Source organism: Microchirus variegatus (genome assembly GCF_963457635.1).
Source record: "Microchirus variegatus genome assembly, chromosome: 21".
Lineage (NCBI taxonomy): Eukaryota > Metazoa > Chordata > Actinopteri > Pleuronectiformes > Soleidae > Microchirus > Microchirus variegatus.
The window spans coordinates 9,167,329-9,190,575 of NC_139822.1; the positions used below are offsets into that span (position 1 = coordinate 9,167,329).

Sequence of the window (23,247 nt, forward strand, 5' to 3'; positions counted from 1 at the left end):
CAGTGGACTTTTAAGAGTCGCATGTTTGCAGAAACATTATCGCAGTTTGTTTTTATTAGAATGAGTGAATCTGTGTCTGTGACTTCATTAAATCTGAATCACTGAATCACAGATCTGTGAACTCAGCTCACTGACGTCTGACGTACAGAACATGTGAGTGAAATCACACGTAAAGTTACGTAATAATCTGGAATAAAGTTGAAGAGGAACAGATTGTTGTTTGACCCACGGCTGCTTCGTCTCTGAGCTGTGGACGCTGATCTGTGGAGGAGGAAGGAAACAAATGTGGCGCTTCCTCCAGCAGCAGCAGATGATTCACGTGTGACGTGATAAACAGTCCTAAGAGGAACAATGGGAGTATTTATACACTTTAATCACGATAGAATCAGAAATACTTCTCTCTATAGGATGAAACGACATACACAAAGGAAACCGTCCGTCTTCCTCAGGCTCAACACAATCATGTGTTCACACACACACAATCATGTGTTCACGGCCAATTAAATGGATTTTCACGTATAGCTGTAGTTTTGCCAAAATAACACTTAAAAGTCCGATTTTAGTCTGACTAAAAGTCTTAGTCCGACTAACCTACCTGGATAACGTGATTCATAGTCCAATTACTTCTTTGTGTCACGTAAAGCTCAAGTAGCTTATAGAGAGCTACATCGCCACCTATGGAGGCGGAGTCAGACGTACACGGCCAATTAAATGGATTTTCACGTATAGCTGTAGTTTTGCCAAAATAATACTTAAAAGTCCGATTGTAGTCTGACTAAAAGTCTTAGTCCGACTAACGTACCTGGATAATGTGATTCATAGTCCGATTACTTCTTCGTGTCATGTAAAACTCATATAGCTTATAGAGAGCTACAGCGCCACCTACGGAGGCGGAGTCAGACGTAAACGGCCAATTAAATCGATTTTCACGTATAGCTGTCATTTTGCCAAAATAACACTTAAAAGTCCGATTTTAGTCTGACTAAAAGTCTTAGTCTGACTAGTGTACCTGGATAACGTGACTCATAGTCCGATTACTCCTGCATGTAAGCGCTTAGTCGGACTGGAGTCAGACTTGTGGTGTTCTGGTGTCCGTCGTTCCATGTCGCGTAAAGCTAACGTAGCTTATAGAGCGATACAGCGCCACCATTGGAGGTGGAGTCAGACGTCCACGGCCAATCAAATCGATTTTCACGGATAACTGCAGTTCCGATTTTAGTCTGACTCAATGTCTTAGTCCGACTAACGTATACCTGGATAACGTGATTCATAGTCCGATTACGGAGTCAGACGTACACGGCCAATTAAATAGATTTTCACGGATAACTGCAGTTCCGATTTTAGTCTGACTCAATGTCTTAGTCCGACTAACGTATACCTGGATAATGTGATTCATAGTCCTATTACTCCGCGCTTAGTCGGACTTGGTGTCCTATATATGCTGTCAATAATATGCTATAAATACTTTTTGTTTTTCAATCATTTTTCATTTTGTGATTTGCACTTCAGGGCCACCGTACACAGGTGATTTGAATCCTCACACACACACACACACACACACACACGCCTGCAGCTCCAGCCTCTACATTAAACCTCGCTGCGATGAGTCTTTTTATGGCGACTCCATTATAAGTTAATAGCTTATTAAAGCTGTTTACTCGGTCACGAGGGAAACCTCTGCTGCACTCAGCGCCACCTATCCATCACTTTTATTATTGTCTCTGTCACAAACCGTTAAGACGTTTGTGATGAAACTATTCACCAAATATTCGGGAATTTTAACCACTTTTTGCCAAAATTTGGGGGAAATAAAGCACATTTATGAGCGTTTTTATGAACAGTAGAAAAATAAGTAGATTTCCATTGATTTACAGCCACTTGTTTGTCATTTAAACTGTTTTTCCATCCGTCTTCTACCACTTTATTCTCTACAGGGGGCGCTGTGGCTGACATCACACCGTGGACAGATGTCACCTGTCCATCACAGGGACACATACGGGCAATTTAGAGAGTCTAATTTTGTCCAGAATTTAAGTTTAATTTAGTTTTTTCTCCTTTTTTGGAGAAAAAAGTGAAGAAATTAAACTTGTTATCTCTTTTTTGTGGGAAGAAGTTATTATTTTTTTATTTTTAGGATGATTTTTACCAAAAAAAAATCTTTTTTTCTTGTAAATAAATAAGTTTTTTACTTTTTTGTGAAAAAGGAGCAACACTTTTAGGATTTCTTCAGAAAGAACGTCATCCTTTATCCGTCGTCATTTTTATATTCACCTTTTTATCCACGTCTCAACTTTTCTGTCTCACTCGAGTTCATTAAAAAAAAATTTTAAAGCAAAATTTTAGGACATTTATTTTGAAATTTGAAAAACACCTACCAAAGGTTCTCCTCAGGTTAGTTAGAGAACGTTCCCTCAGGGTTCAGGGAGGAGCCTAACCACAAACTGAAAGGTTCTCCTGTGGTTTCAACACAACGTTCCCGTTTGGTTATTTTTTGGTTCCATTTTTCTTTTTGCAACTAAAAGAGAACGTTCGGAGAACGTTGTCCAGAGAACGTTGTCCAGAGATTTTTAATGTTTTATCTTCTTCTATTTTCAATAAAATGCTTAGGATTCACTTTTTTACACACACACAAATATATGTTTATGTATATGTATATATATATATATATATATATACAAATAATACATAATAATATATATTTATATATTATATTGGCTCACTTTATATTTTTTTGGGCAGGTTAAAAGAGTAATTCAGTAAATATGAACATGAAATGTGAAATAATATTCATATTTAATAATAAAAAAAACAAATGTGAACTTTTCATTTTTATTTTTTATATTTTTATGGTTTATATCTAAAAGAGAATATATTGTACATGTATATTATTCTCTTTTTTCTATTTTTGAAGTGAATAAATCAGTGTTTATTCACAGTTTATAACATAAATGTCATATATTCACTCCTTCAGTCATTGAAGAAGAAGAAGTCAGTCTCGCGCCGGTGCTGCACGCGGCTCCACAGTCGCCCCCTACAGTCCGTCACGCGCACACCCCGCTCGCGCTCAACGCTCCACATCCACTTCCTCCTTTCGCTGCGCGAGGACTCGGCTCTTATATAGCGCCCTAAAAATAGCCGCAGCTCCGCTCCGGCGGGGGGGCGGGGCTGCTCGGGAGCGCGCAGCCAACCAGGGCGCGCAGGACGGGTCGGCCGCGGCTCCGCATTGGCCCGCGCCGCCCCCGTGGGCGGGGCGTGCGCGCCCGCCAGCGCATTGGCCCTCGTGGCGCAACGTCACGCGCTCACACGGGGGTGGGGCTCGTGTGTGATTTTGAATCGGGGCTGAAGTTGAGCGTCAGTGCGCGCTCTCTCCCTCTCTCTCTCTGTGTGTGTCTCTCTCTCTCTCTCTCTGCTCTGCTGACTTTTGCGGAGTTGAGAGTGTTTGGGTTTTTGCGCTCTCGCGCCGTGCGTCACACTCCGCTCCAGAGGAACCGACCGCGCGAGCCACGCACTTCACGAGAGCCGCAGCAGCAGCAGCAGCAGCAGCCCCCGCACAGCGGACATACATGCGCACACGGAGCCGGGACTCAGTGCGCGCAGCTCGGTTCTTCCGCCGACTACTTTCCGCTCCGCTTGTCCGCGTCTGGCGCGCCGTTTCCCCGGCAGCGACATGGATGTGATCCCGATGTGCAGCATCTTCCAGGAGCTGCAGATTGTGCACGACACCGGATACTTTTCTGCGCTACCGTCGCTGGAGGAGTACTGGCAGCAGGTAAACGCACGCAATCACGCACTCTCACACACACACAACACTGACACGGAGCTCGCGCTGCTGCTGCTGTGACAGCTCGCCTCGCCTCGCGCTCCGCTCCGCTCCTTTCCTGCGCCACAGCGCAGAAAGTGCGTAACGTGTGGAACTTTCTGCGTTTGTGCGTGTGCGTGTTTTATTTTTTTTATTTTTTGGGGGGGGAGTTGCACAAGTTCCCCAAGTTCCCTATTTTTTATTTAGTTTTCTGTTGTTTCTTCACGTTGGGAAAAAACAGCGACTTTTTTGACATTTGCTGCGCGTGAGCTGCACACGGAAATGATCCTTTGAAGTTTTAGTCATGATCATAATAATAATAATAACAACAATAATGTCCTCGCGCGTGTCTGTGGTGAAATGTGGAGTCAGTGACAGCGAGTGAAAAACACGCCGTGTTTGCACATTTCAGCGATTGAATGGCGAGTCCGTGCGTCTTTGCGCGTATCTCCTCCTCCTCCCTCCCTCCCTCTCTCTCTCTCTCTCCACTCCCTCTCTTGATCTCTCTATCTCTGTCACACAAACACACACACGTACACAGATAAGAGAGAGAGACAGATTTGGTTCTCTTTGGCACAGTTATGGCACAGTTTTTGGCACAGTTTCTGGCACAGTCAAATGAACCTGTGGAGTTTCATTTGCTGTAAAAGGAAAATATAAATAAAGTCTCTTCGTGTTCAGTTTTTGGGGAAATTAGTTTTCTTCTTCTTCTTCTTCTTCTTTAAAAAACCTCTCGTGAGATTCCTGTTGACATTTTTGCGCACTCGCTCATTCCTCAGTGACCACGAACATCCCACAATATTCCACTTTTAGACGTGACAGAGTGTTTTTTGCCCTCACAGACACATATTTGTTTCTTTTAGATGGAAAAACAGAGATTATTATTATTATAATAATAATAAGCAAGGTTTATTCTGAGCCTGGACACTTATTTTGAAAATCCCCAGTTCCTTATTTCATATATAAACAGTATATATATATATATTTATGTTTCTCTGTGAGCAGCTTCCTCTTCCACTTTTTTGTGCATCCCATAATTGATCGATCGAGTCATCAAATTGATTTTAGTAATCAAATATTGTAATAATCTGATTTCTGCTCCTAAAACATTTGAATATTTCCACTTATTTTTGCTCGTCTGTGACAGAAAACTGAAACATTGATCGTCTGCAGCTGTCGATTGATTATAAATCAGTTACTAATATATATATTGATCCTGGTCATTGATCAGTTTGAGTGAGGTCTCTGGATTATTCATGAATCTCAAGATTTACACCATTTCCTGACAGTTTATGGACAAAAAAGAAGCATACGTTACTTGATTATTTCATGAATGAATGAATGAATGAATGAACGTCTCCAGTTCACTGTTGCAGGACGTGAAGTTTCCGACTGAAGTTAAATCCGAGTAAAAACGCGTAAACAGTGACGTGAAACTGTCAGCGTTGATTCAAACTTACCTCAGAACTCCAGGATATGAGTGATGAGACTGTCGTCGTCACGGCGACGGTGTGGGAAAGGAATTTGGCTTATAACTGGAGGGTTGCCAGTACGAGTCCACTAGGAGAGGATGGCTTTAATGCAGAGGAGAAGGACTCATTTTATTTAATTTAATTGAGTTTTTAAATTTAATTTTATTTAATTTCATTATATTATGCTATATTTTATTTTATTTTATTCAATTTTATTATATTTTATTTTATTATATTATATTATATTATATTATATTTTAATTTATTTTATTATATTATATTTTATTATATTATATTTTATTTTATTATATTTTATTTTATTTTATTTTATTTTATTTTATTTTATTAAAACCATGACAAGCACTTAATATGACCACAATGGCCCAGAAATAAAAATCTAAATTATAATAAACACCATTTCTATACGTGGTCATCACAACATATTCACCGTATAATGACACACACACACACACATACACACACACACACACACACACACACACACGTGTTTCTTTAATAGATAAAAACGCAGCTCTGTGTTTGAATCTGCTTCATTAGGAAAATTGTACAGAACCATTAGTCGCCCTGGAATCTGATGAAGTGCTCTCTCTCTCTCGCTCTCTCGCTCTCTCTCTCTCACACACACACTCACACACACACACACACATACACACTCTCTCTCACTTCCTTTTCAAATAAGAAGAAGAAGAAACCCACACACACAATCCTCAGCAGCTCCTGCAGTATTCATGCCGGGCTTTTTATGGACCCCCATGAACCAGACCTCTCTCTCTCTCACACACACTCACACACACTCTCGCTCGCTCCCCAGTGTGCGATGTTATTTCTAGCAATGCCTCAGAATGCATTATTAAATCCACATTACGTTGAATAATTGATAGATTTAAAAGATCTACAAGCACTTCCCTAACCCAGAGGAGGGGGGCGCACACACACACACACACACACACACTCTTTCCTGATGTGGTCCCACGTGGGCTTCCGTACGCTGGAGTCTCCTCCTCCTCTGCATAGGACATTGTGTCTCGCCTTGTGTTTACCAAAGGGAGGAAGGAAGTCAGCGCGTTAGAGGGGTCACGGAGTTTCCCGCCGCTAGCTAACGCTAAAAATAAACCACGGGTCCAAAAAAGACCGGGGTCGTGGACCCACAGATGGGTCGCAGGAGATTGTTTCCCAAGATTTTGTGAAGAATTTTCCCAACGTTATATGACATGTAAAAAGTTAGCGTTAGCATGAATTTAACAATTCAAAACGTCACGTAAAAAAACATAATTTCAAGGAAAGTCACCTTAAATAGACGTGTGATTGTCCTCTGGGTCTTGGTCAAAGTCCGTCTTTTCGGAATATTAATTTCCCCTTTTGCTCTCGTTTTAGCTTTACTCGCTCGTTGTTCTGCGGGGAATCTCGCGTCAACAAAGTCATCGTCGTTGCGAGGCCTACGTAGGACAAACGTGGACGCTTAATTCTAATAGCGGTGTTGTGGACCCTGTCCACTGTTTCTCTCTCTCTCTACCGGCCGTTGTTGACGTGAGATTCCGTGCAGAACGACGAGCGAGTAAAGTCAAAACAAGAGCAAGATCCCGAGGACAATCGCTTGTCCAGATCTTAAAGTGGACGCCATGGACCAAGGCCCTCTTGCAAGTTGTTCTCAAACCTTAAATTTGAGGGAATCTGTCCTGGAAAGTCCTTGAATTGATGCCAACCAAGGAGTATTCTCTGATTCTTGACCTCTAGTTGTGTCTCAAAGTCGTTTCCTTGTTATTTCCCAGCCCCGCAACAAACATAAAAACAAAGATAGCTCATTCCGTGTTTTGGGTGTTTGTTTGGTGAACTCACTGCTGTCTCCTCCCCCACACAGACCTGCCTGGAGCTGGAGCGCTACCTCCAGAGCGAGCCCTACGTCTCGGCCACCGACCTGAAGTTTGACCACCAGGAGGACCTGTGGAGCAAGCTGATGCTCGCCTGCGGGGACAAGACGGGCGACGGCGACCCAAAGATCCCTCACATCAAGGAGGAGGAAGACAATCAGGACGTGCGGCACGCCGACGGCGGCGGGTTCCACTCGGACGCCAGCAGCGAGGCCTCGGACAGCTCCGAGGAGCTCTCGCCGACCCTGGACTTCTCCGCCGGCTCTTCGACGGACATTCTTGGCAGCGACGGCCACGGCGAGGACCTGGGCTCGGCCATCATCGGCACGCCGCCGTCCTCGCCGGAGCTGGCAAAAGAAGGCGGCGGCGGGGGCGGATCCGGCGCCGTGGCGTGGAGCGCGACGCAGACCGTGCTGCACTCGCCCGGGAAAATAAGGACAGGGGGAGGAGGAGGAGGCACGGAGAGGTCGGGGCTGACCAGCGGGGAGGCGTCGCCCGACGGCAGGAGGCGGGTCCACAGGTGTCACTTCAACGGGTGCAGGAAGGTGTACACCAAGAGCTCGCACCTGAAAGCGCACCAGCGCACGCACACAGGTAAAAAACACGGCCGCGGTCGTCTTTGTTCGTCCGTCAGGGTTTGTGGGAGGAGCTACAGTTAATTTAGAGCGGCAGCTAACGGTTATTTTCGTAATCGATGAATGGTTGGGTCTGAAAATGTTAAAAAAAAAATGTTGATCAGTGTTTGTCAAACCTGGGAATGACGATGTTCACGGATTTAAGAAGTTAAAACAATCAGAAATCTCGTTTTAATCACGAACAAAGCTTCAAACTCATTAACCGATAATCAAAATAGTTCACGATTAATTTACTAATAGTTAATTAATAGTTTCAGCTCTAGCGTTCCACTTAATCTAATCCCAAATTTGGCATGGTATTCAAACAAATTCACACCATTTTACCCGGAGTTTCGAACCTGGAGACCCTTTTGCCGTGTAGCAACAATGCTAGCCGCTGCTCCTCTGTGTGGCCCAGACAAAGACAAAGACGTTCTTTTAGATACGTTCGTTTAAACGTAGTAATCCGTCTAAATATCGTACCGAGGCGAATCTGTCAAAGTCAACGAGATGCAAACTTCTTCTTCTTCTGCTTCTGAAAATTAGCTTCTTCTAGTATTTAGCGGCTAAAGACGAGGAGACTTTATGCTCTCGTCAGTTTAACGATTTCAATGTTTTTCAATAGTGCTAACGGCGGTTAACGGTGTCAACGTGACGATTGACCGTAAAAAGAGGCACGTTACATCATGTTTACGTGCCGCGGTACCGGAGTCCAGGCTCCGTTTACCAATTAGCTCAGCTAACGTTTACCGTTAGCTTCTTTAGCACCATAAGCGCATTTTCAAAGTTTAACGTTACTTTAGAGACACGGGTCACGTGAACGTGTCGTCACGCGTGTCTTTTTCCCGGTCAGTCGGTCGTGTAAACGCGCCACGCGCTAACGTGCGTTTACGTTGACGCCGTTAACCAGCGTTAGCTAACTCTGAAGGACAAATCCAGGACAGGAGATGAGAAGAAAAGAAAGACGACGACAGACTGGGTAGTGAAGGAGTTTTCTAACTAACTAACAAATGATGGTGGCAATAAAACCCAGAAAAACTTAATCGCCACCTAGTGTAGCGGAGTCACAGAAGTGCATTTATGTTAATTTTAAATGTGTTTTTGTAACGGCAAAGTGAAAGTAGACGAGGATTTCAGGGTCAAAGTCTCCCCACATAGTTTGAATTGTTTTGTCGGGAGAAGGAATTCCCTCAACTGTGACCTAATTCACACAGAGGAACGTGACTTCATGCAGGGGGGGGGGGAGAGGGAGACAGGGGGAGGGAAGGCTTTTGTGGTCGCGCAGCACCCAGAGGAAGTGGATCCTGAAAACAAATCAACAGCTCTCAGATTTCACCCTGGGAAACGACTCGGGAGACGCAGGCGTTCGCCGTTACACGTCGAAAGAAAAGAAAAGAAACAAACACGTCGAAAAGAAACGATGGGAATCTGACATTTGCGCCAGCCCGTCACCCCCCCTCCCCCCTCGTGACCTTTGACCTCCTCGCCAGGCGGACGGGTTTACAGCTGTGTCGCCCATTAGCGGAGGAAGTCGCATTCCAGACATCCTTCACAGAGCACGTTAGCCACATGGTTAATGGCCTTCAGGAAACATCAGGAGCCTCTCTCTGCTCGCTCGCTCGCTCCGTTACATAAGCCTCAAAGCTGCATACCGCCGCTCGCCAAATACCCATAAGGCACCAGGGTGTTTTTCACAGTAGCCCCGTCTGCTTAGCACCTGCTCAGGATCATATTTTTATCATATTCCCCCCACATGAAATCCGCTCCGTAAAGACGCGAGTTTTACTCTTATAGAATTGTTATTAACGTTCCACTTGTGACCCCCCGCAGGTGAGAAGCCGTACAGGTGTTCATGGGAAGGCTGCGAGTGGCGTTTCGCGCGGAGCGATGAGCTCACCAGACACTTCAGGAAGCACACCGGAGCCAAGCCATTCAAATGCAGCCACTGCGACAGGTGAGTGTCCAGAAAATTATCCAAAAAAAAACAAAAAAAATATATGGGGAAAATTGTCCAATTTATAGAGGTGGACGCAGGTTTTTAGTTCATTTACTGAAGGGTTTACAGCATTGGTTCTCAAAGTGCGGCCCGAGGGCCAATGGCGGCCCGCAGAAACATTTCTGGCGGCCCCGCAATGAATTACACTTGATAGTTTTAATCCAGGAGCTACTAAGCTTGTTAAATGTTTATTGCACATTACTGGATACAGACAAATTACCCAGAAAAATTCTGGGTATATACCTGGTTTCTATATGGTGAATTTTAGTGTATTATTGGGTAATACGCAGGTAGCTACAGCCCCCAATTACTAACTATTTACCCAGTAAATATATGGTAACAAAAATGTGTTACTTGGTATTAACCTGTAATTAGAAGGTAAGAACAATGGCCAAAATACTGGGTAATTACCCAGTAAATTATAAAGCGTTATTATATTAACGCTTAAAAAACAGTCTTCACAACAAGCTAGTAAGGCAGATGATAGCTAGAAGTTAGCGAGTTAGCCTTTTAGCCAGGAGAATGACACAGTGTCACAGCTGCTGTTGCTAGCTTCTCCAGACTTTTAGTCCCTAGCTTGAATTTCAGCAGCTACTGGGCTAGGCAGAATTTTAGCATAATCTGTGCATCGCTACATGGCGCTATAGGTTACCCAGCTAACAATGTCTGGTTTCCAGAATGTTCCAGGAACGTTAGCTTTTGGTTTGTGTCAAACGAAGCCTCATGAGAAACACGGGCTAACGTTCTTTTAACGTTTTGCGTTAGCAGTAGCGTATGAGTCGTCCGTTTTATTATTTTGTCTTTTCTCAAATGTTTTATTTTGTCCGTAAAACGGAAGAAGTTTAGTTTACTGTCACAGGAAAAACAAAGGAACCAGAACACGAAGCTGAAATCAGAGAATATGTCTTTGTTTTATTGTTTTAATTGATTCTAATGATTATCAAAAATCATTTTTGATTATTTTGACATCACTAATCGCTGGCTAGCTCTTCTTTAGCCTATATGGTTCTCAAACTGTGGTATGTGGACCACCAGTGGTCTGTGAAGCTTTGATTGGCTTTCGCGACATTTGCGTTCAGTGAACGAAATTACAAAATTTGCATCAACCAGTTTCAAAAATACTTTGATACTATACTTTTGCTAATTGGGGGTTTTGCGACTTTGCGTTTTTCGCTTAATGACTTTAACGTATTTGCAAGTAACGCAAACTCTGCATCTTTTCGCATCTTTTTATTGGCGTTAAAATGCTGGGAGAATTGCGTCATCTGCGTTAAATGAAGCAAGTTCAGTCCATTTCACAACAATAAACAAATTTCAAACGAATTTCGCACTTCCCCCCATCTGATTGATTCGATCGCGGATCTCGATGCTAATTGGGGGGTTTTGCGAAGCTGCATCGCGCAAATTTTTCACTACGATATTTTTTCAATCCAACAGCTGATGTTTCTTTCTTCTTCTTCTTCAGGTGTTTCTCCCGCTCCGACCACCTGGCGCTGCACATGAAGAGGCACATCTAAGATGGCCTCCGTGTCCAGAGAGCTCTGAGGGGATGATTGCGCTTGATTGTTCCCGACCTGTAGGGGGGATCGGCGAGGCCGGTGTGTCCCGGGGAGGAACACCGCCGCGTTTCCGGGCAAGCGGGAAAAAACACGAAGCAAAAAAAACGCAGGCTATTATTTTGCACCGTACTCAGTGCCTCCGACACCGCGCTCGCTGTGGAGATTGCTCTTGAGAGGCTTTTACGGAGAGGACGTGGAGAGAGAGAGAGAAAAATCTGGAGTGGAAAAAAAACGACGGGAATGGACTCTTCTGTATGGTGTTCGACGCTTTTTTCCTGGAGGATTATGGGACTCTTATGGGGGGGGGGGGGGATAAGGGGAGGGTACCCGTGCCTCCGATGACAGTGTGTTTGCCTGTGGACTGCGAGTGTCTGTGCTAGCTTTGCGGAGCTGACGGACGGCGCTTGCATCGTGGAAAACGTGAGCGAGTGAATGGCGCGTTGGCGTTAGCGCGCGGACGCAGCGCAACGTCGCGGTGTGTTTGCGTTTTATTTGGGAGGGTGAATCTCGTTTCTGTCTCTCTGCGAATGAATGCAAACTGTGTGTGTGTGGGGGGGAGTTTGTTTGTTTGTTTGTTTGTTTGGTTGGTTTTCAGAAGGGCGCCCCCTGCGTGCCCGGAGGTGGAACTACAAGCTCCCCCCCCCGATCGATTCACAAGTGGGAGTTTTGTTTTGTTTAGTGCAGCTATTAAATGTGCAATGTATTAAGTCGCCCCCCCCCCCCCCGTCTCGAATACACCATACGCGCTATAAAGCTGATTTTGTTGTCCGTTGTGTACGCTCTGTATCTTTAAAAGAAAAAAAAAACGACAAAAACAAACAAACAAAAAAAAGGATGTAAACAAACAGTTATCACCATTATAGCGGACGTTGCATGGGATCAGGGGATGTGTTTTTTTGCGCTTAGAGGACAACAAAATTCCACTCGAGAGCAGCTAGCTTCATATTCTGCTACCGTAGTCATGTAGAAAACACATAAGGCAGTTTTTCTTTTCTTTTCTTTTCTTTACTTTTCTTATTTTCCAAATACTTTGGGGAAACCACTATTGGGATTTTTTCGTTCCTTTTTTTCTGCTTCTTATTTTTTTATTTTGTTGTGTTTATTTCTATCTGTAAATGCACTGTTAACCTTACTGATGCCTTATGTAAGTGGCCTTGTCCTGTTTAATACATCACTCTCTCACACACACACACACACACATTAGTACTGAATAGCTTTATAAAGGCTCTGTTCAAACACATAAAAACAGACTCATCTAATCTCCCGAATAATAATAATAATAATACAAATTAAAGATAATAATAATAATAATAACTATATATCAGCTTCATAACGACTGCCATTTTTACATTTCTGTGCATATTTCTGTCGGATTTATCGAAACTTTAAGGCGTTGCTTTACTACTATGTAGTACAGAGGTACAGAGAGTGAGAGGAAACATGTTCTCATGAAATATGGCGTCCACCCCCCCAAGCCCCGCCCCCCCGGCTCCGGCCCCGCCCCCCTCAGACCAGTCCATTCACACAAAACATTTCCATTAAATGTCATCCAAAAAAAAGAAATAAGAGTTTAAATCTCGCCCTCAGGCTCGAGTCCGTGTCTTTACTCAGTCGTGCTTTTATTTTGAAAAAACCTTGTGACGTAAACGCGACCAAGGACCAGTTTAACCAGTTCGGCTGCGGCGCGGGGGGTCATGTGATCGGTCATGTGATCGGTCACGTGAACGCTCTGCAGGTGAAACCAGGTTTTTATGTCACTCAGTGCATGTTTTTCACGTCTTATCTCGCAGATTTTTTAAAGTTTGTCAGTATTTTTTGTTTAAATGTGCAACTGTGCGTTTACACCGAAGGCAAAAGCAGATCGCGTTCTTTTGTTTGTTTGTTTGTTTGTTTGTTTTTTTGCGTTAACACAACCCGCAAATATGCTGTCGTTAAAGTGCGACAGACGCTTAAGAATCTCAACACCGATTGGCTGATTTTTTTTTTTTGCGATATTTGCGTCAAGTTACGCGGATTTCACATCGTTAGCGTAATTTCCACCGGCCGAGTGGTGCGCGCAAATTTGCAGAATTCGCACGATCTGCGTCTTTACGGGTACTTTTACGATCGCCAGTAGCCACTCAATTGCGAAGTATCGCATCTTTGCATTGACGTACGCAATCTCAACGCTGATTGGCCTTCGCGACATTTGCGTGAAGTGAACTGATTTGACAAATTAACGTCGTTTAACCCGAGAATCTCCATCCCGAGAATCTTCACACTTAATGTGGGATTTGCGGCGTTGCATCGCAAAAAAATGTTTTACGCTTTGTCACGTTAACGTATTTGCAGGTAACGCAAACTTTGCACTGTTTCGCATCTTTGCGTTAGCGTTAAAGTCATCATATTTCGGAAATTAAGTTGCGAGAATCTCAGCGCTAAATTTGCGTTAACCAAATTTTGCTAAATTCGCTCTTCCCTCATCTGACTGATTGGACATTTAGAGAATCTCAATGCTAATTGTTTTTTTTAGCGAAATTGCATCACGCAAAAAATTTTCTCTAAGGAAGCAAATTGCGTAATATTTCCTTACGCAATTTGCTTCACGCAAACTTTGCGATCTCATCATATTTCGGAAACTAATATGCTACATTCTGTCAGGCGTTTCAAACTCCAGCTAGCGTAACAAATAACGTTAAATCCACATATTTCATATCTTCGTTGACTTTAAATGAAATCTCATCGTACACCTGACGCTACATCGGTAGAATCTCTTCCCCCGATCGGACCTTGACGACACAAATGTCACGTATTTGTGTCTCGTCGTTTCGCGGGATTTGCGCCGTCTTTTGGCTTCTTCGCGTTGTCTTTTTACGTCATTTCAGAATTGTAACGTTTGTTTTTTTTACTCGGGGGGGGGGGGGAAATGCTAGTGATCGGATATTTGCATCGCGATTGGTGTGAACGCACAGTTGAGACTTACGGAGGAGTTTAGTTGATAAAAAGTGTCGGTAACATTCTCCGCCCTTGTCGTCGCTCGACGACAGCCGTACGCGGGCGAACCCCGAAAAACATCGTACGTGCGGAGAATCAACGTTTTGATTTAAATGTCAAATGCAAAGATTATGTACATTGTAAACTAAGAGAATTTTCTATGGAAGCTTCTATTTTGAAAGGGTATGGGACCAAAAAAATGACGTAAAAAAAATACAAAATAAAAGTGCAAACGTGTCGTTTTCTTTACGTGAACCAATAAAAGACGAGAGGCTGAAGAATTACTGTAACATAGTCGCGCTCCTTCATTTGCTTCTCTGTTTTTTTGTTTTTGATTTGACTGAAGAAGCAAATGTACGTTTAAAAAATAATAATATAAAACATTTTTTTTTTAAAAGGCATCATCAGCACCTGTGGCCTCTATCATCAGTCAAAAAAAACACACAACAATCAGATTGTGAACGGTTCCGACACTTGAAATGTTCTCATTTTGCATTCTGGTGCCTGCTGAGTATTATGTTGTTTTATTTTATTTTATTATGATTATTTTTAAAGAAATTGCCATGTGATTTTTTTTTGATTTTTTTTTTTTTTTTGTCAAAGACGCCCGATTTTACTTATAGAATGATTATGAGATAAACATGGAGATTAAAAAAAAAATAATAAAAAAAAAATATGAGGCTCTATTTTTGTTTTGCTTTGTGTTAAAACAAGATTATTATTTTTTTCATTTTGGAATTGTTTTGTAAAATAGTTTCTGTATGAATGTATTTTTTATTGGAAAAATCGATAAAAAAAAGAATTTATTGGATCCACGATGTTTGTTTGCTTGTTTTTATATAAATTCTGCGCACTGCACCTTTAATTCTGCCTCCTTTCGCATCCACAAACAACCTGTTCCTCTGGTTCCACTCGTCCTCCGTCTGTCAATCGATGACTTTAATGCACACAGACGCAAATATAATGCAAATGTGCAGCAGTAAAAAAGCTCATAAATGCCACGAGGGACTGAAACACAGCAGGAATAACAGGAAACAGGTTTATATACATGAAAACTAACAAAATAAACGAGTTAATATAAAAAATAATGATTGTACAGCTATAAAAAGGTGATTAATGAAGTAATATTGACTTAAATATAAGAACAGGTGAAGATAATATAAAGTAAATATTAATAATACAGGGACTGAAGGGAAGAAATTAGGCGTTTGGAATCATAATAAATAAAAACAATAAATAAAGACGAAGGTCTTAAAGAATGAAGACTTACTTCTGTTTGTTTAATCCAAGAATAATCATGCAAATATCATAAATATATAGGATTTAAACCACGAAGAGCTTTAAAAACGAGTAAAATAATCTTAAAAATCAGTATTCATTAAAGGTTAAAAAAAAGAAGAATAATTTGTGCATCAAATTTTCTGAACATTTTGTAAAACATTTTTTTTTAATCATCAGATTAAGCAGAAAACATTCAGGTCATGTGATGAAAGAATGTTCAAGGTCACACACGCACACACACACAAACACACACACACATGTCGTTTTTGTCAAATTTTTTTCAAAAAACGGTCACATTTTGGAGACATAGTATAGTATAACGTACTACATAGTATAGTATGACGTTTTTTTTGTTTGCTCAATCGACAAAGAGAAATCGAATAAAAACATTTTTTTAAAAAACAATGATTATAATGACGTACTGCAGCTTTAAAACTGTGGTCAAGAAATTTGTTCAAATAAAAACAACAAAAATCAACGAAGGTTACGTACCGCAGCTTTAAAAGCTCTTAACATGGTCAGTGGATGAAGAACAGACAGAGGCTGAATGGAAAAAGAAAACACAACAAAAGTGACGTACTGCAGCTTTAAAGCTGCTCAATGGACGAAGAGAAATCGAATAAAAACATTTAAAAAACAACAACAATTATAATGACGTACTGAGTCTTTAAGTTTCATACTGAGGAGAATTAAAACACTGTGTTTAAGTGTCTTGAAGACGCTTTATCTATTTGTGGCGTTTGACTTTGAGCGTCACAATAAAAGACATAATTGTCTATGATGAAGTGATTGGTCCGTGGTGTGCTCATCATCATCATCATCATCATCACTGGGGTCTGTGCTGGTTCAGACTGTGATGGATGGACCTTCCTCCTCCTCCTCATCTCTCTCCTCCCTGTGGGTGATGAACAAGCTCATAACTGTGGCAGTCTGATAAAAGAAGGCCATTATCCTCCTCCTCCCCCCCCCCCTCGCTGACCTTTGACCCTCCCCCCCCCCACAGAAGAATCCACTGGTCCCCATCTCAGGCCTCCGGTTACATCACAGTCACGGCTCAGTGGATCAGGTGGATCCGGGCCAGAGTTTCTCTCTCTCTCTCTGCAGGAGAACATGCTCAGGATTGTGACTCGTCAGTGAACCGTTTCTATCTGAGTCCACATCTCCACAAACGTCTTCTGTCCTTCTGAACATTAAAGGCGCTATTTACGACGTATCTGGAAAACTTGGGAATCAAACCCACAACCTCCGAGTTGAAAGACGACTCGCTCTACCGCCGTATCCACCGTTGAGCGTTATGTTGATTTGGACATAAAATTCCAAAAATTCAAATTCATTTTGTGTGTTTCCTGTTTTATTTTGGTAACCCCTCATCCACTTCCTGTCCAGTTTCCCGCCTTCCTGTGATTGGCTCCTGCCTCTCTGATGTGTTTCACCTGCGTGGTCTCGTTATGAAGAAGTGAAGTTGATATTTAGGTACATTTCTCCCACTGCCAATGTGCCCTGCAGGGTTTCTACAGGTCCTTGAAAATCCTTGAAAGTTTGTGAAAATGACCCTAAACAGACTTGGGTCATTGAAAAGTGCTTGAATTATGTGCAAGAAAGAAGTTTAGTTGAAATTTGCGACGTACGTACACTAGGACAAGTTGTCCTCCCGTCTTAAGCTGTGTCAGCGCATTCAGTCTTTGAATTTGAAAGAATTGGACCTGGAAAGTCCTTGAAGTTGACATCAACCGAGGTGAGTAAAATCCTTGATCTTATTTCCATTTTAGTCCAAACGCCAACACAATTCGTTGTGTTTAACGTCAACAAATAAACACAAGGACAAACACAACACGACACGTTTGGCAAGGTCCTTGAAAGTCATTGAAAGTTTGTGAAAATGACCCTAAGCAGACGTGGGTCATTGAAAAGTGCTTGAATTTAGTTGATATTTTGGGTAAATGTCTCCCTTGTTTGTTGACGTACGCACACTAGGGCAAGTTGTCCTTGACAGTCCTTGAATTTGAGGGAATTGGTCCTGGAAAGTCCTTGAATTTGACATCAACCGAGGTGAGTAAAATCTTTGATCTCATTTCCATATTTTGTCCAAACACCAACACAATACGTCACGTTTAACGTCAACAAATAAACACAAGGACGAAAAACAACGACGTTTGTCAGTCAAACAGAAACGTAGAGGTTGATCTTTAAAATCTCGTTTTACAACTGGGAAATCTATTTTAAAAAGCTGTCGTGTCTCATTCTTATGACACGGTGCAGTTTGTAGAATGTGAATGTATCAAAACAAAGCGTTCTCCGTGACCTTCACAGATGTTTTATCTTTGCTCCAAAACGAGACGACGAGAAGCTATTTCTGCAACGACACTTAGGAATTCAAAACACAATGTTTTCCGCGAGGTTAAAAAAGAGAGGAAAAAATTTTGTTTTTTGCTGCAGAGAAACACAAAAAAAACCCTGAGGATACAAACATTTACGGATCAAAGATAGAACACTTTATTTTTACTCTACAGATATTTTGGCAACAGTGTTTTATTTATTTATATTTATAGTATATGAGAGCGGAGCAGTTTTTTAAATTCAGTTTTAGCAGCTGTTCTATATCCTCAAAGTTACCGTGAGCGCGAATTAGCAAACTTACTGTACAGCGTAAAGGTTGCGCTAATTTGCCGTAGCGCTCTACGAAATTCAAGGACTTACTCGTAACTAAATCACGAGTAAGTCCTCGAATTGACTTGCTAGCTACTTGTTTGCTAATTTCGGTCGCACCAACTCAACACAAGCTAGTAAACACACAGCAGTAGCATAGCAATTAGCATGAGAAGCCAGCTCACCAACTCCACACAAGCTAGTAAACACACAGCAGTAGCATAGCAATTAGCATGCGAAGCCAGCTCAACAACTCAACACAAGCTAGTAAACGCACAGCAGTAGCATAGCAATTAGCATGTGAAGCCAGCTCAACAACTCAACACAAGCTAGTAAACTCACAGCAGTAAACATAGCAATTAGCATGCGAAGCCGAAACGTAAACATTGCCCGTTGACGTCCTCGTCAACATCGCGGCGACAAAACAACGACGTAGCGCTTTGTTTTCCGAGTCCTGTAAACGTTAGACGTCGCGCTGTTCGACTGCTGCCGTTTTGTAAACAACAAACATTTAAAGCTCGTGTACAATGTTTTTCCTCGAGGGTTAGCGTTGACGTGATCGCTGAGGAACTTTGACCAGAGTGCTTTGAATAATCAAACCACAGATTAGCTGTTTAGCTAACTCTTGTATAGACCCCAGTTCTGTACACGGTCCCTGTCGACTAAGCTAATAAACTAAACAAATAATAAATAACTTAATGATCCTTTTTGGGTTGTTTTATTTTAAGTTACCCAAGTCGTAAATTTTCATGTGTACGAATGTTTGACAGCTGTGAACCCCGTCGCCATGGTTACCGCTGTCTCCTGCAGCTGCAGCGTGTCCACAGTAAATCCAGTTAGCATTAGCGCTAGCTCTAACCTAATCTGCCGCAGCTGTTTCTGCTCACGCTGCATCACTGTCGGCCAGCTGTGGATTAACTGCTGAGTCATTCTTTCTGTTTTATGAGCTGGAGACTCTTTTTTGTTGTTGGTGTTGTTGTTCACTAAAAGGGGTTCCTAACACCAGGGTCGTGGACCAGAACTGGGCCATAAATACACGGCATATTGTAGACGAAGATGTTCATACTTTTTAATTCTAAAACACAGGGGGAATTTATGTTAATTTAATTTAAAGCAACGTTTAATTGTGTCAGGAAATGTGAAAACTGCTTTATTTGAAGCTTTCTTTGTAAATGAACGAGAAAGTGACTCACAAAATAAAGCCGTAAATGGAACACGACACAGGAAGTTACATCAGCGTCCTGTTGTTTTGAGTCAAGTTGAAGTGTCAGTGAAGCTGCAGTGTTTACTGTAACCAGCTGATAATAACGCTGATGACATCATCAGGAGCAGGTTTTACCTGAAAATACTCGGCGTTATTTGAATGAAGAACAAAGTAAACAAAGAGTTTTGTTGACGGTTTGACCACATGACGATGAAAACCAGGCTAACTGCTCTGTGAACGAGAAACAGGAAGTACTGAACCGTTCTGTGAACTAATCTTTTTCAATCAAACTGATTCGTTTGACAACTAATGATTCTAATGACTCTAATGACTCTAACGATTCAGTTACACTCAAAACAACTGCTTTACAAAGTCACTCTTTTGCGTGTTTGTGTCACGTAGAAAAAACCAAGTTGCGGTAGTTTTCACGTTAAGGAGGAGCTATGACGACGCCGCCCCCCAAGTTAGGGAGGAGCTATGACGACTCCGCCCTCAAGTTAAGGAGGAGCTATGACGACTCCGCCCCCCAAGTTAAGGAGGAGCTATGATGACTCCGCCCCCAAGTTAAGGAGGAGCTATGACGACTCTGTCCCCAAGATAAGGAGTTATGACGACTCCGCTCCCAAGTTAGGGAGGAGCTATGATGACTCCGCCCCCAAATAAAAGAGAGGCTATGACGACCCCGCCCCCCAAGTTAGGGAGGAGCTATGACGACTCCGCCTCCAAAGTTCAGGAGGAGATATGACGACTCTGCCCCCCAAGTTAGGGAGTAGCTATGACGACCCCGCCCCCAAGTTAGGGAGGAGCTATGACGACTACGCCCCCAAGTTAAGGAGGGGCTATGACGACTCCGCCTCCCAAGTTAAGGAGGAGCTATGATGACTCTGCCCCCAAGTTAAGGAGGGGCTATGACGACTCCGCCCCCCAAGTTAATGAGGAGCTACGACGACCCCGCCTCCAAGTTAAGGAGGAGCTATGACGACTCCGCCCCCCAAGTTAAGGAGGAGCTATGACGACTCCGCCCCCCAAGTTAGGGAGTAGATATGACGACCCCGCCCCCAAGTTAGGGAGGAGCTATGACAACCCCGCCCCCAAGTTAGGGAGGAGCTATGACGACTCCGCCCCCCAAGTTAGGGAGTAGATATGACGACCCCGCCCCCAAGTTAGGGAGGAGCTATGACAACCCCGCCCCCAAGTTAGGGAGGAGCTATGACGACTCTGCCCCCCAAGTTAAGGAGGAGCTATGACGACTCCGTCCCCAAATTAAAGAGGGGCTATGACGACCCCGTCCCCCAAGTTAGGGAGGAGCTATGACGACTTAGGGAGGAGCTACAAAGTCACGGAAAACCCATACCAAACCGTGCCGAGCTGTGCCGGCGCACACACACACACACACACATCAAGGTCACGCTAACTTTTCTCTCCTCTTTCACAATAAAAATCTATAAACACACCCCCGACGACCACCACCGCCTCACACACACACTCACACACACACACCTTTTCTCCCTGAAGGTTTTGTGAAGCATTGTTTGAATTCACCTGTCGCCATGGCGACCGCTCTCTCTCTTTACCTGTTGTGCCTGTGGGAGGTTGTTTTTTTTCTTCTTCTTCCTCGCCGAGTCTTTTTCTAATTTCACAGTGTGTGGATATCTCCATTCAGTAATTACAATCCCATCCATTCTCATCGTCCCCTGTCCAGACACAATGGACACACACACACACACACACACACACACACAAAGCCATCGCTCTTAAAATCCAATTACGAGTCGACCTCCAGTCTGACGTTTGTCTCTGTTTCAAGAAACAACAACAAGTCAAACCATTGTGAGATCATAGACGTAATCACAATAATCATCACAATAATAATCATAATATTGATGACGTTTAATTAGAACGTTTAATTGTGACCGATCGCGTCGTTAATTTTGAAATCAATCGCATACTTTTTTTTTTTTTAGCGTGGGAGTGAAACGTGTTTGAATTATGCAAATGTTCGCATATTTTGTATTATTATTATATAATTGATACATTTTATGATATAGTTAATGGTATAAATATAGAGAGGATCTTCAATACTGATGAATATCTGAAACATAAAACTGCTGATAGCCGAGTTAATCGGCCATACGTCATAATAATTATCATAAAAATAATGTAAAATAACATAATATAATAAAAATAAAACAATAATGATACAATAAAAAGTAATATAAATATAATACTTATGTTTTCAGAAGAGTTTTAAAACTTTATCCAGAATAACTTACATTTACGTAAAACCACACATTCGCCTGCCCCTGCATTTACTGCCAGGAAACCCCGTATAGATTCTACCGTATTTTAGTTGTTTATTTTGTCATTTTAACACATAGTTTTTTCCTTCTATGACACACTTTTACATTCTGTGTTTTGAATGTAAAAATTTCTATAAAACGCTGAACTCTGAGACTACGTTTGTTCAACTGAGCAGCAGTTTTCTGACGGTTTGACGGTACATCTGATCAACTCCTACTGAGCATAAGAGTCATGTCGAATTAGAATTGTGTGATTATTTAAAGGCTGATTCTGAAACTAAAAGTAGAAGCCGTCAAAGTCTTTGCATCATTTTCAAAAAGAAACCCCTCGCCCTGGCAAACTCGACGCCTCTATTTTGAGTTAGAAAACTGCAATGTCACTGTTTTCCGTGCAGGCGTTTAATCCCCGACACCAAACACAAATAAAGTCCTTCATCCTCGTCTTCAAACACCAGCTCTTTGTGTGCGAGACGATCAAGGAAGTCGTCCGATGTGTCCAATGACGTCTTCTGATTTAACGACAAACACTCGGCGACGGACAGAAAACCTCCCTGACGTCGTTGTTTCCCGTCTCAATAAGTGATTTGTGTCATGTGTTGCGATGTCGGACGCGACCTCATACGACCGTCTTATTTTCCCAGGATTCCCTGTGTCTCGGTGTGTGTGTGTGTGTGTGTGTGTGTGTTTACAGTCGCGCTCAGCTGTTCTCAGGAGAATCGCGTTGCAACAAAAGCTCTGTGCTGCATGTAAACACCGGCCCGGATTAAACTCCTGTTTACAACACAACTCCTTTTAGGTCATCGCTGTCTCCGCCCACAAGCTCGGGTGCATGAGCTCTTTTTTTCTTTTCTTTTTTTTAAGAAATATTGACCGTAAACCAGACTTTAAAGGTGCAGCGTGTGACATTTATGAGGTTTTACTGGTATTGATTGAATATACCACATATAAGTATGTTTGTATAAGTGTGTAATCCCGGATTTATTTCTATTTAATAACCTTTATTCAGCCAAAAAATCCTTAAAAAATAAAAATTATCTTGGCAGGAAAAGTTTAACAGAAAAGTTTAAAAGTTTGATTTTCAAAACAGTAAATTAAAATGTAAAATTGTTTTAATATTTGACCTAGAAGGAAAAATAAACATCCAAGCAAGTTTAGCACTAAAGGAAAACAAATGTATCATTTAAAGAAGTAACTTTTAAGGCACTAAAGGTCTCCGTACACAAATTATAACAAATTATTATTTATAATAAGAACTTGAATAAGAGTTTTTATCATTGTGGAAGTGGAACAGAATGTTGTAAGATGAATGACAGCGGGCCAAAGGTAGAGCCCTGGGGAACACCAGGAACAAGGTTTGTTTGTTTGTTTGTTTGTTTTTATTCTAAAATTAAGTCGGTAAACAATTACACATTTTCCTAATGGAGCAGGTAAATAAATTCAAGCACGACTTTAACGTGTGATATAAATGGTATTTCAATCATATACAGTCATATATGTATACATATATATCTGTT

General features: G+C 42.1%; 1 protein-coding gene across 1 annotated transcript; it reads left to right on the forward strand.

The window, feature by feature from the left end:
* Positions 1-3,446: 3,446 nt before the first annotated feature.
* On the forward strand, positions 3,447-11,550 carry LOC310942461 (Krueppel-like factor 6). Its single transcript, XM_083907848.1, has 4 exons — positions 3,447-3,769; positions 7,151-7,754; positions 9,605-9,728; positions 11,236-11,550. Exons 1-4 carry the CDS (start codon positions 3,668-3,670, stop codon positions 11,285-11,287), a joined length of 882 nt encoding a protein of 293 aa, XP_083763974.1. The 5' UTR covers positions 3,447-3,667; the 3' UTR covers positions 11,288-11,550.
* The last annotated feature ends 11,697 nt before the right edge of the window (positions 11,551-23,247 follow it).

Bases quoted from the DNA above. Each gene is read 5' to 3' on its own strand.
- LOC310942461 (XM_083907848.1), top strand. From the start codon at position 3,668: ATGGATGTGATCCCGATGTGCAGCATCTTCCAGGAGCTGCAGATTGTG. The intron at 3,770-7,150 runs GTAAACGCACGC...TCCCCCACACAG, and splicing joins TGGAGGAGTACTGGCAGCAG to ACCTGCCTGGAGCTGGAGCG. The intron at 7,755-9,604 runs GTAAAAAACACG...GACCCCCCGCAG, and splicing joins GCACCAGCGCACGCACACAG to GTGAGAAGCCGTACAGGTGT.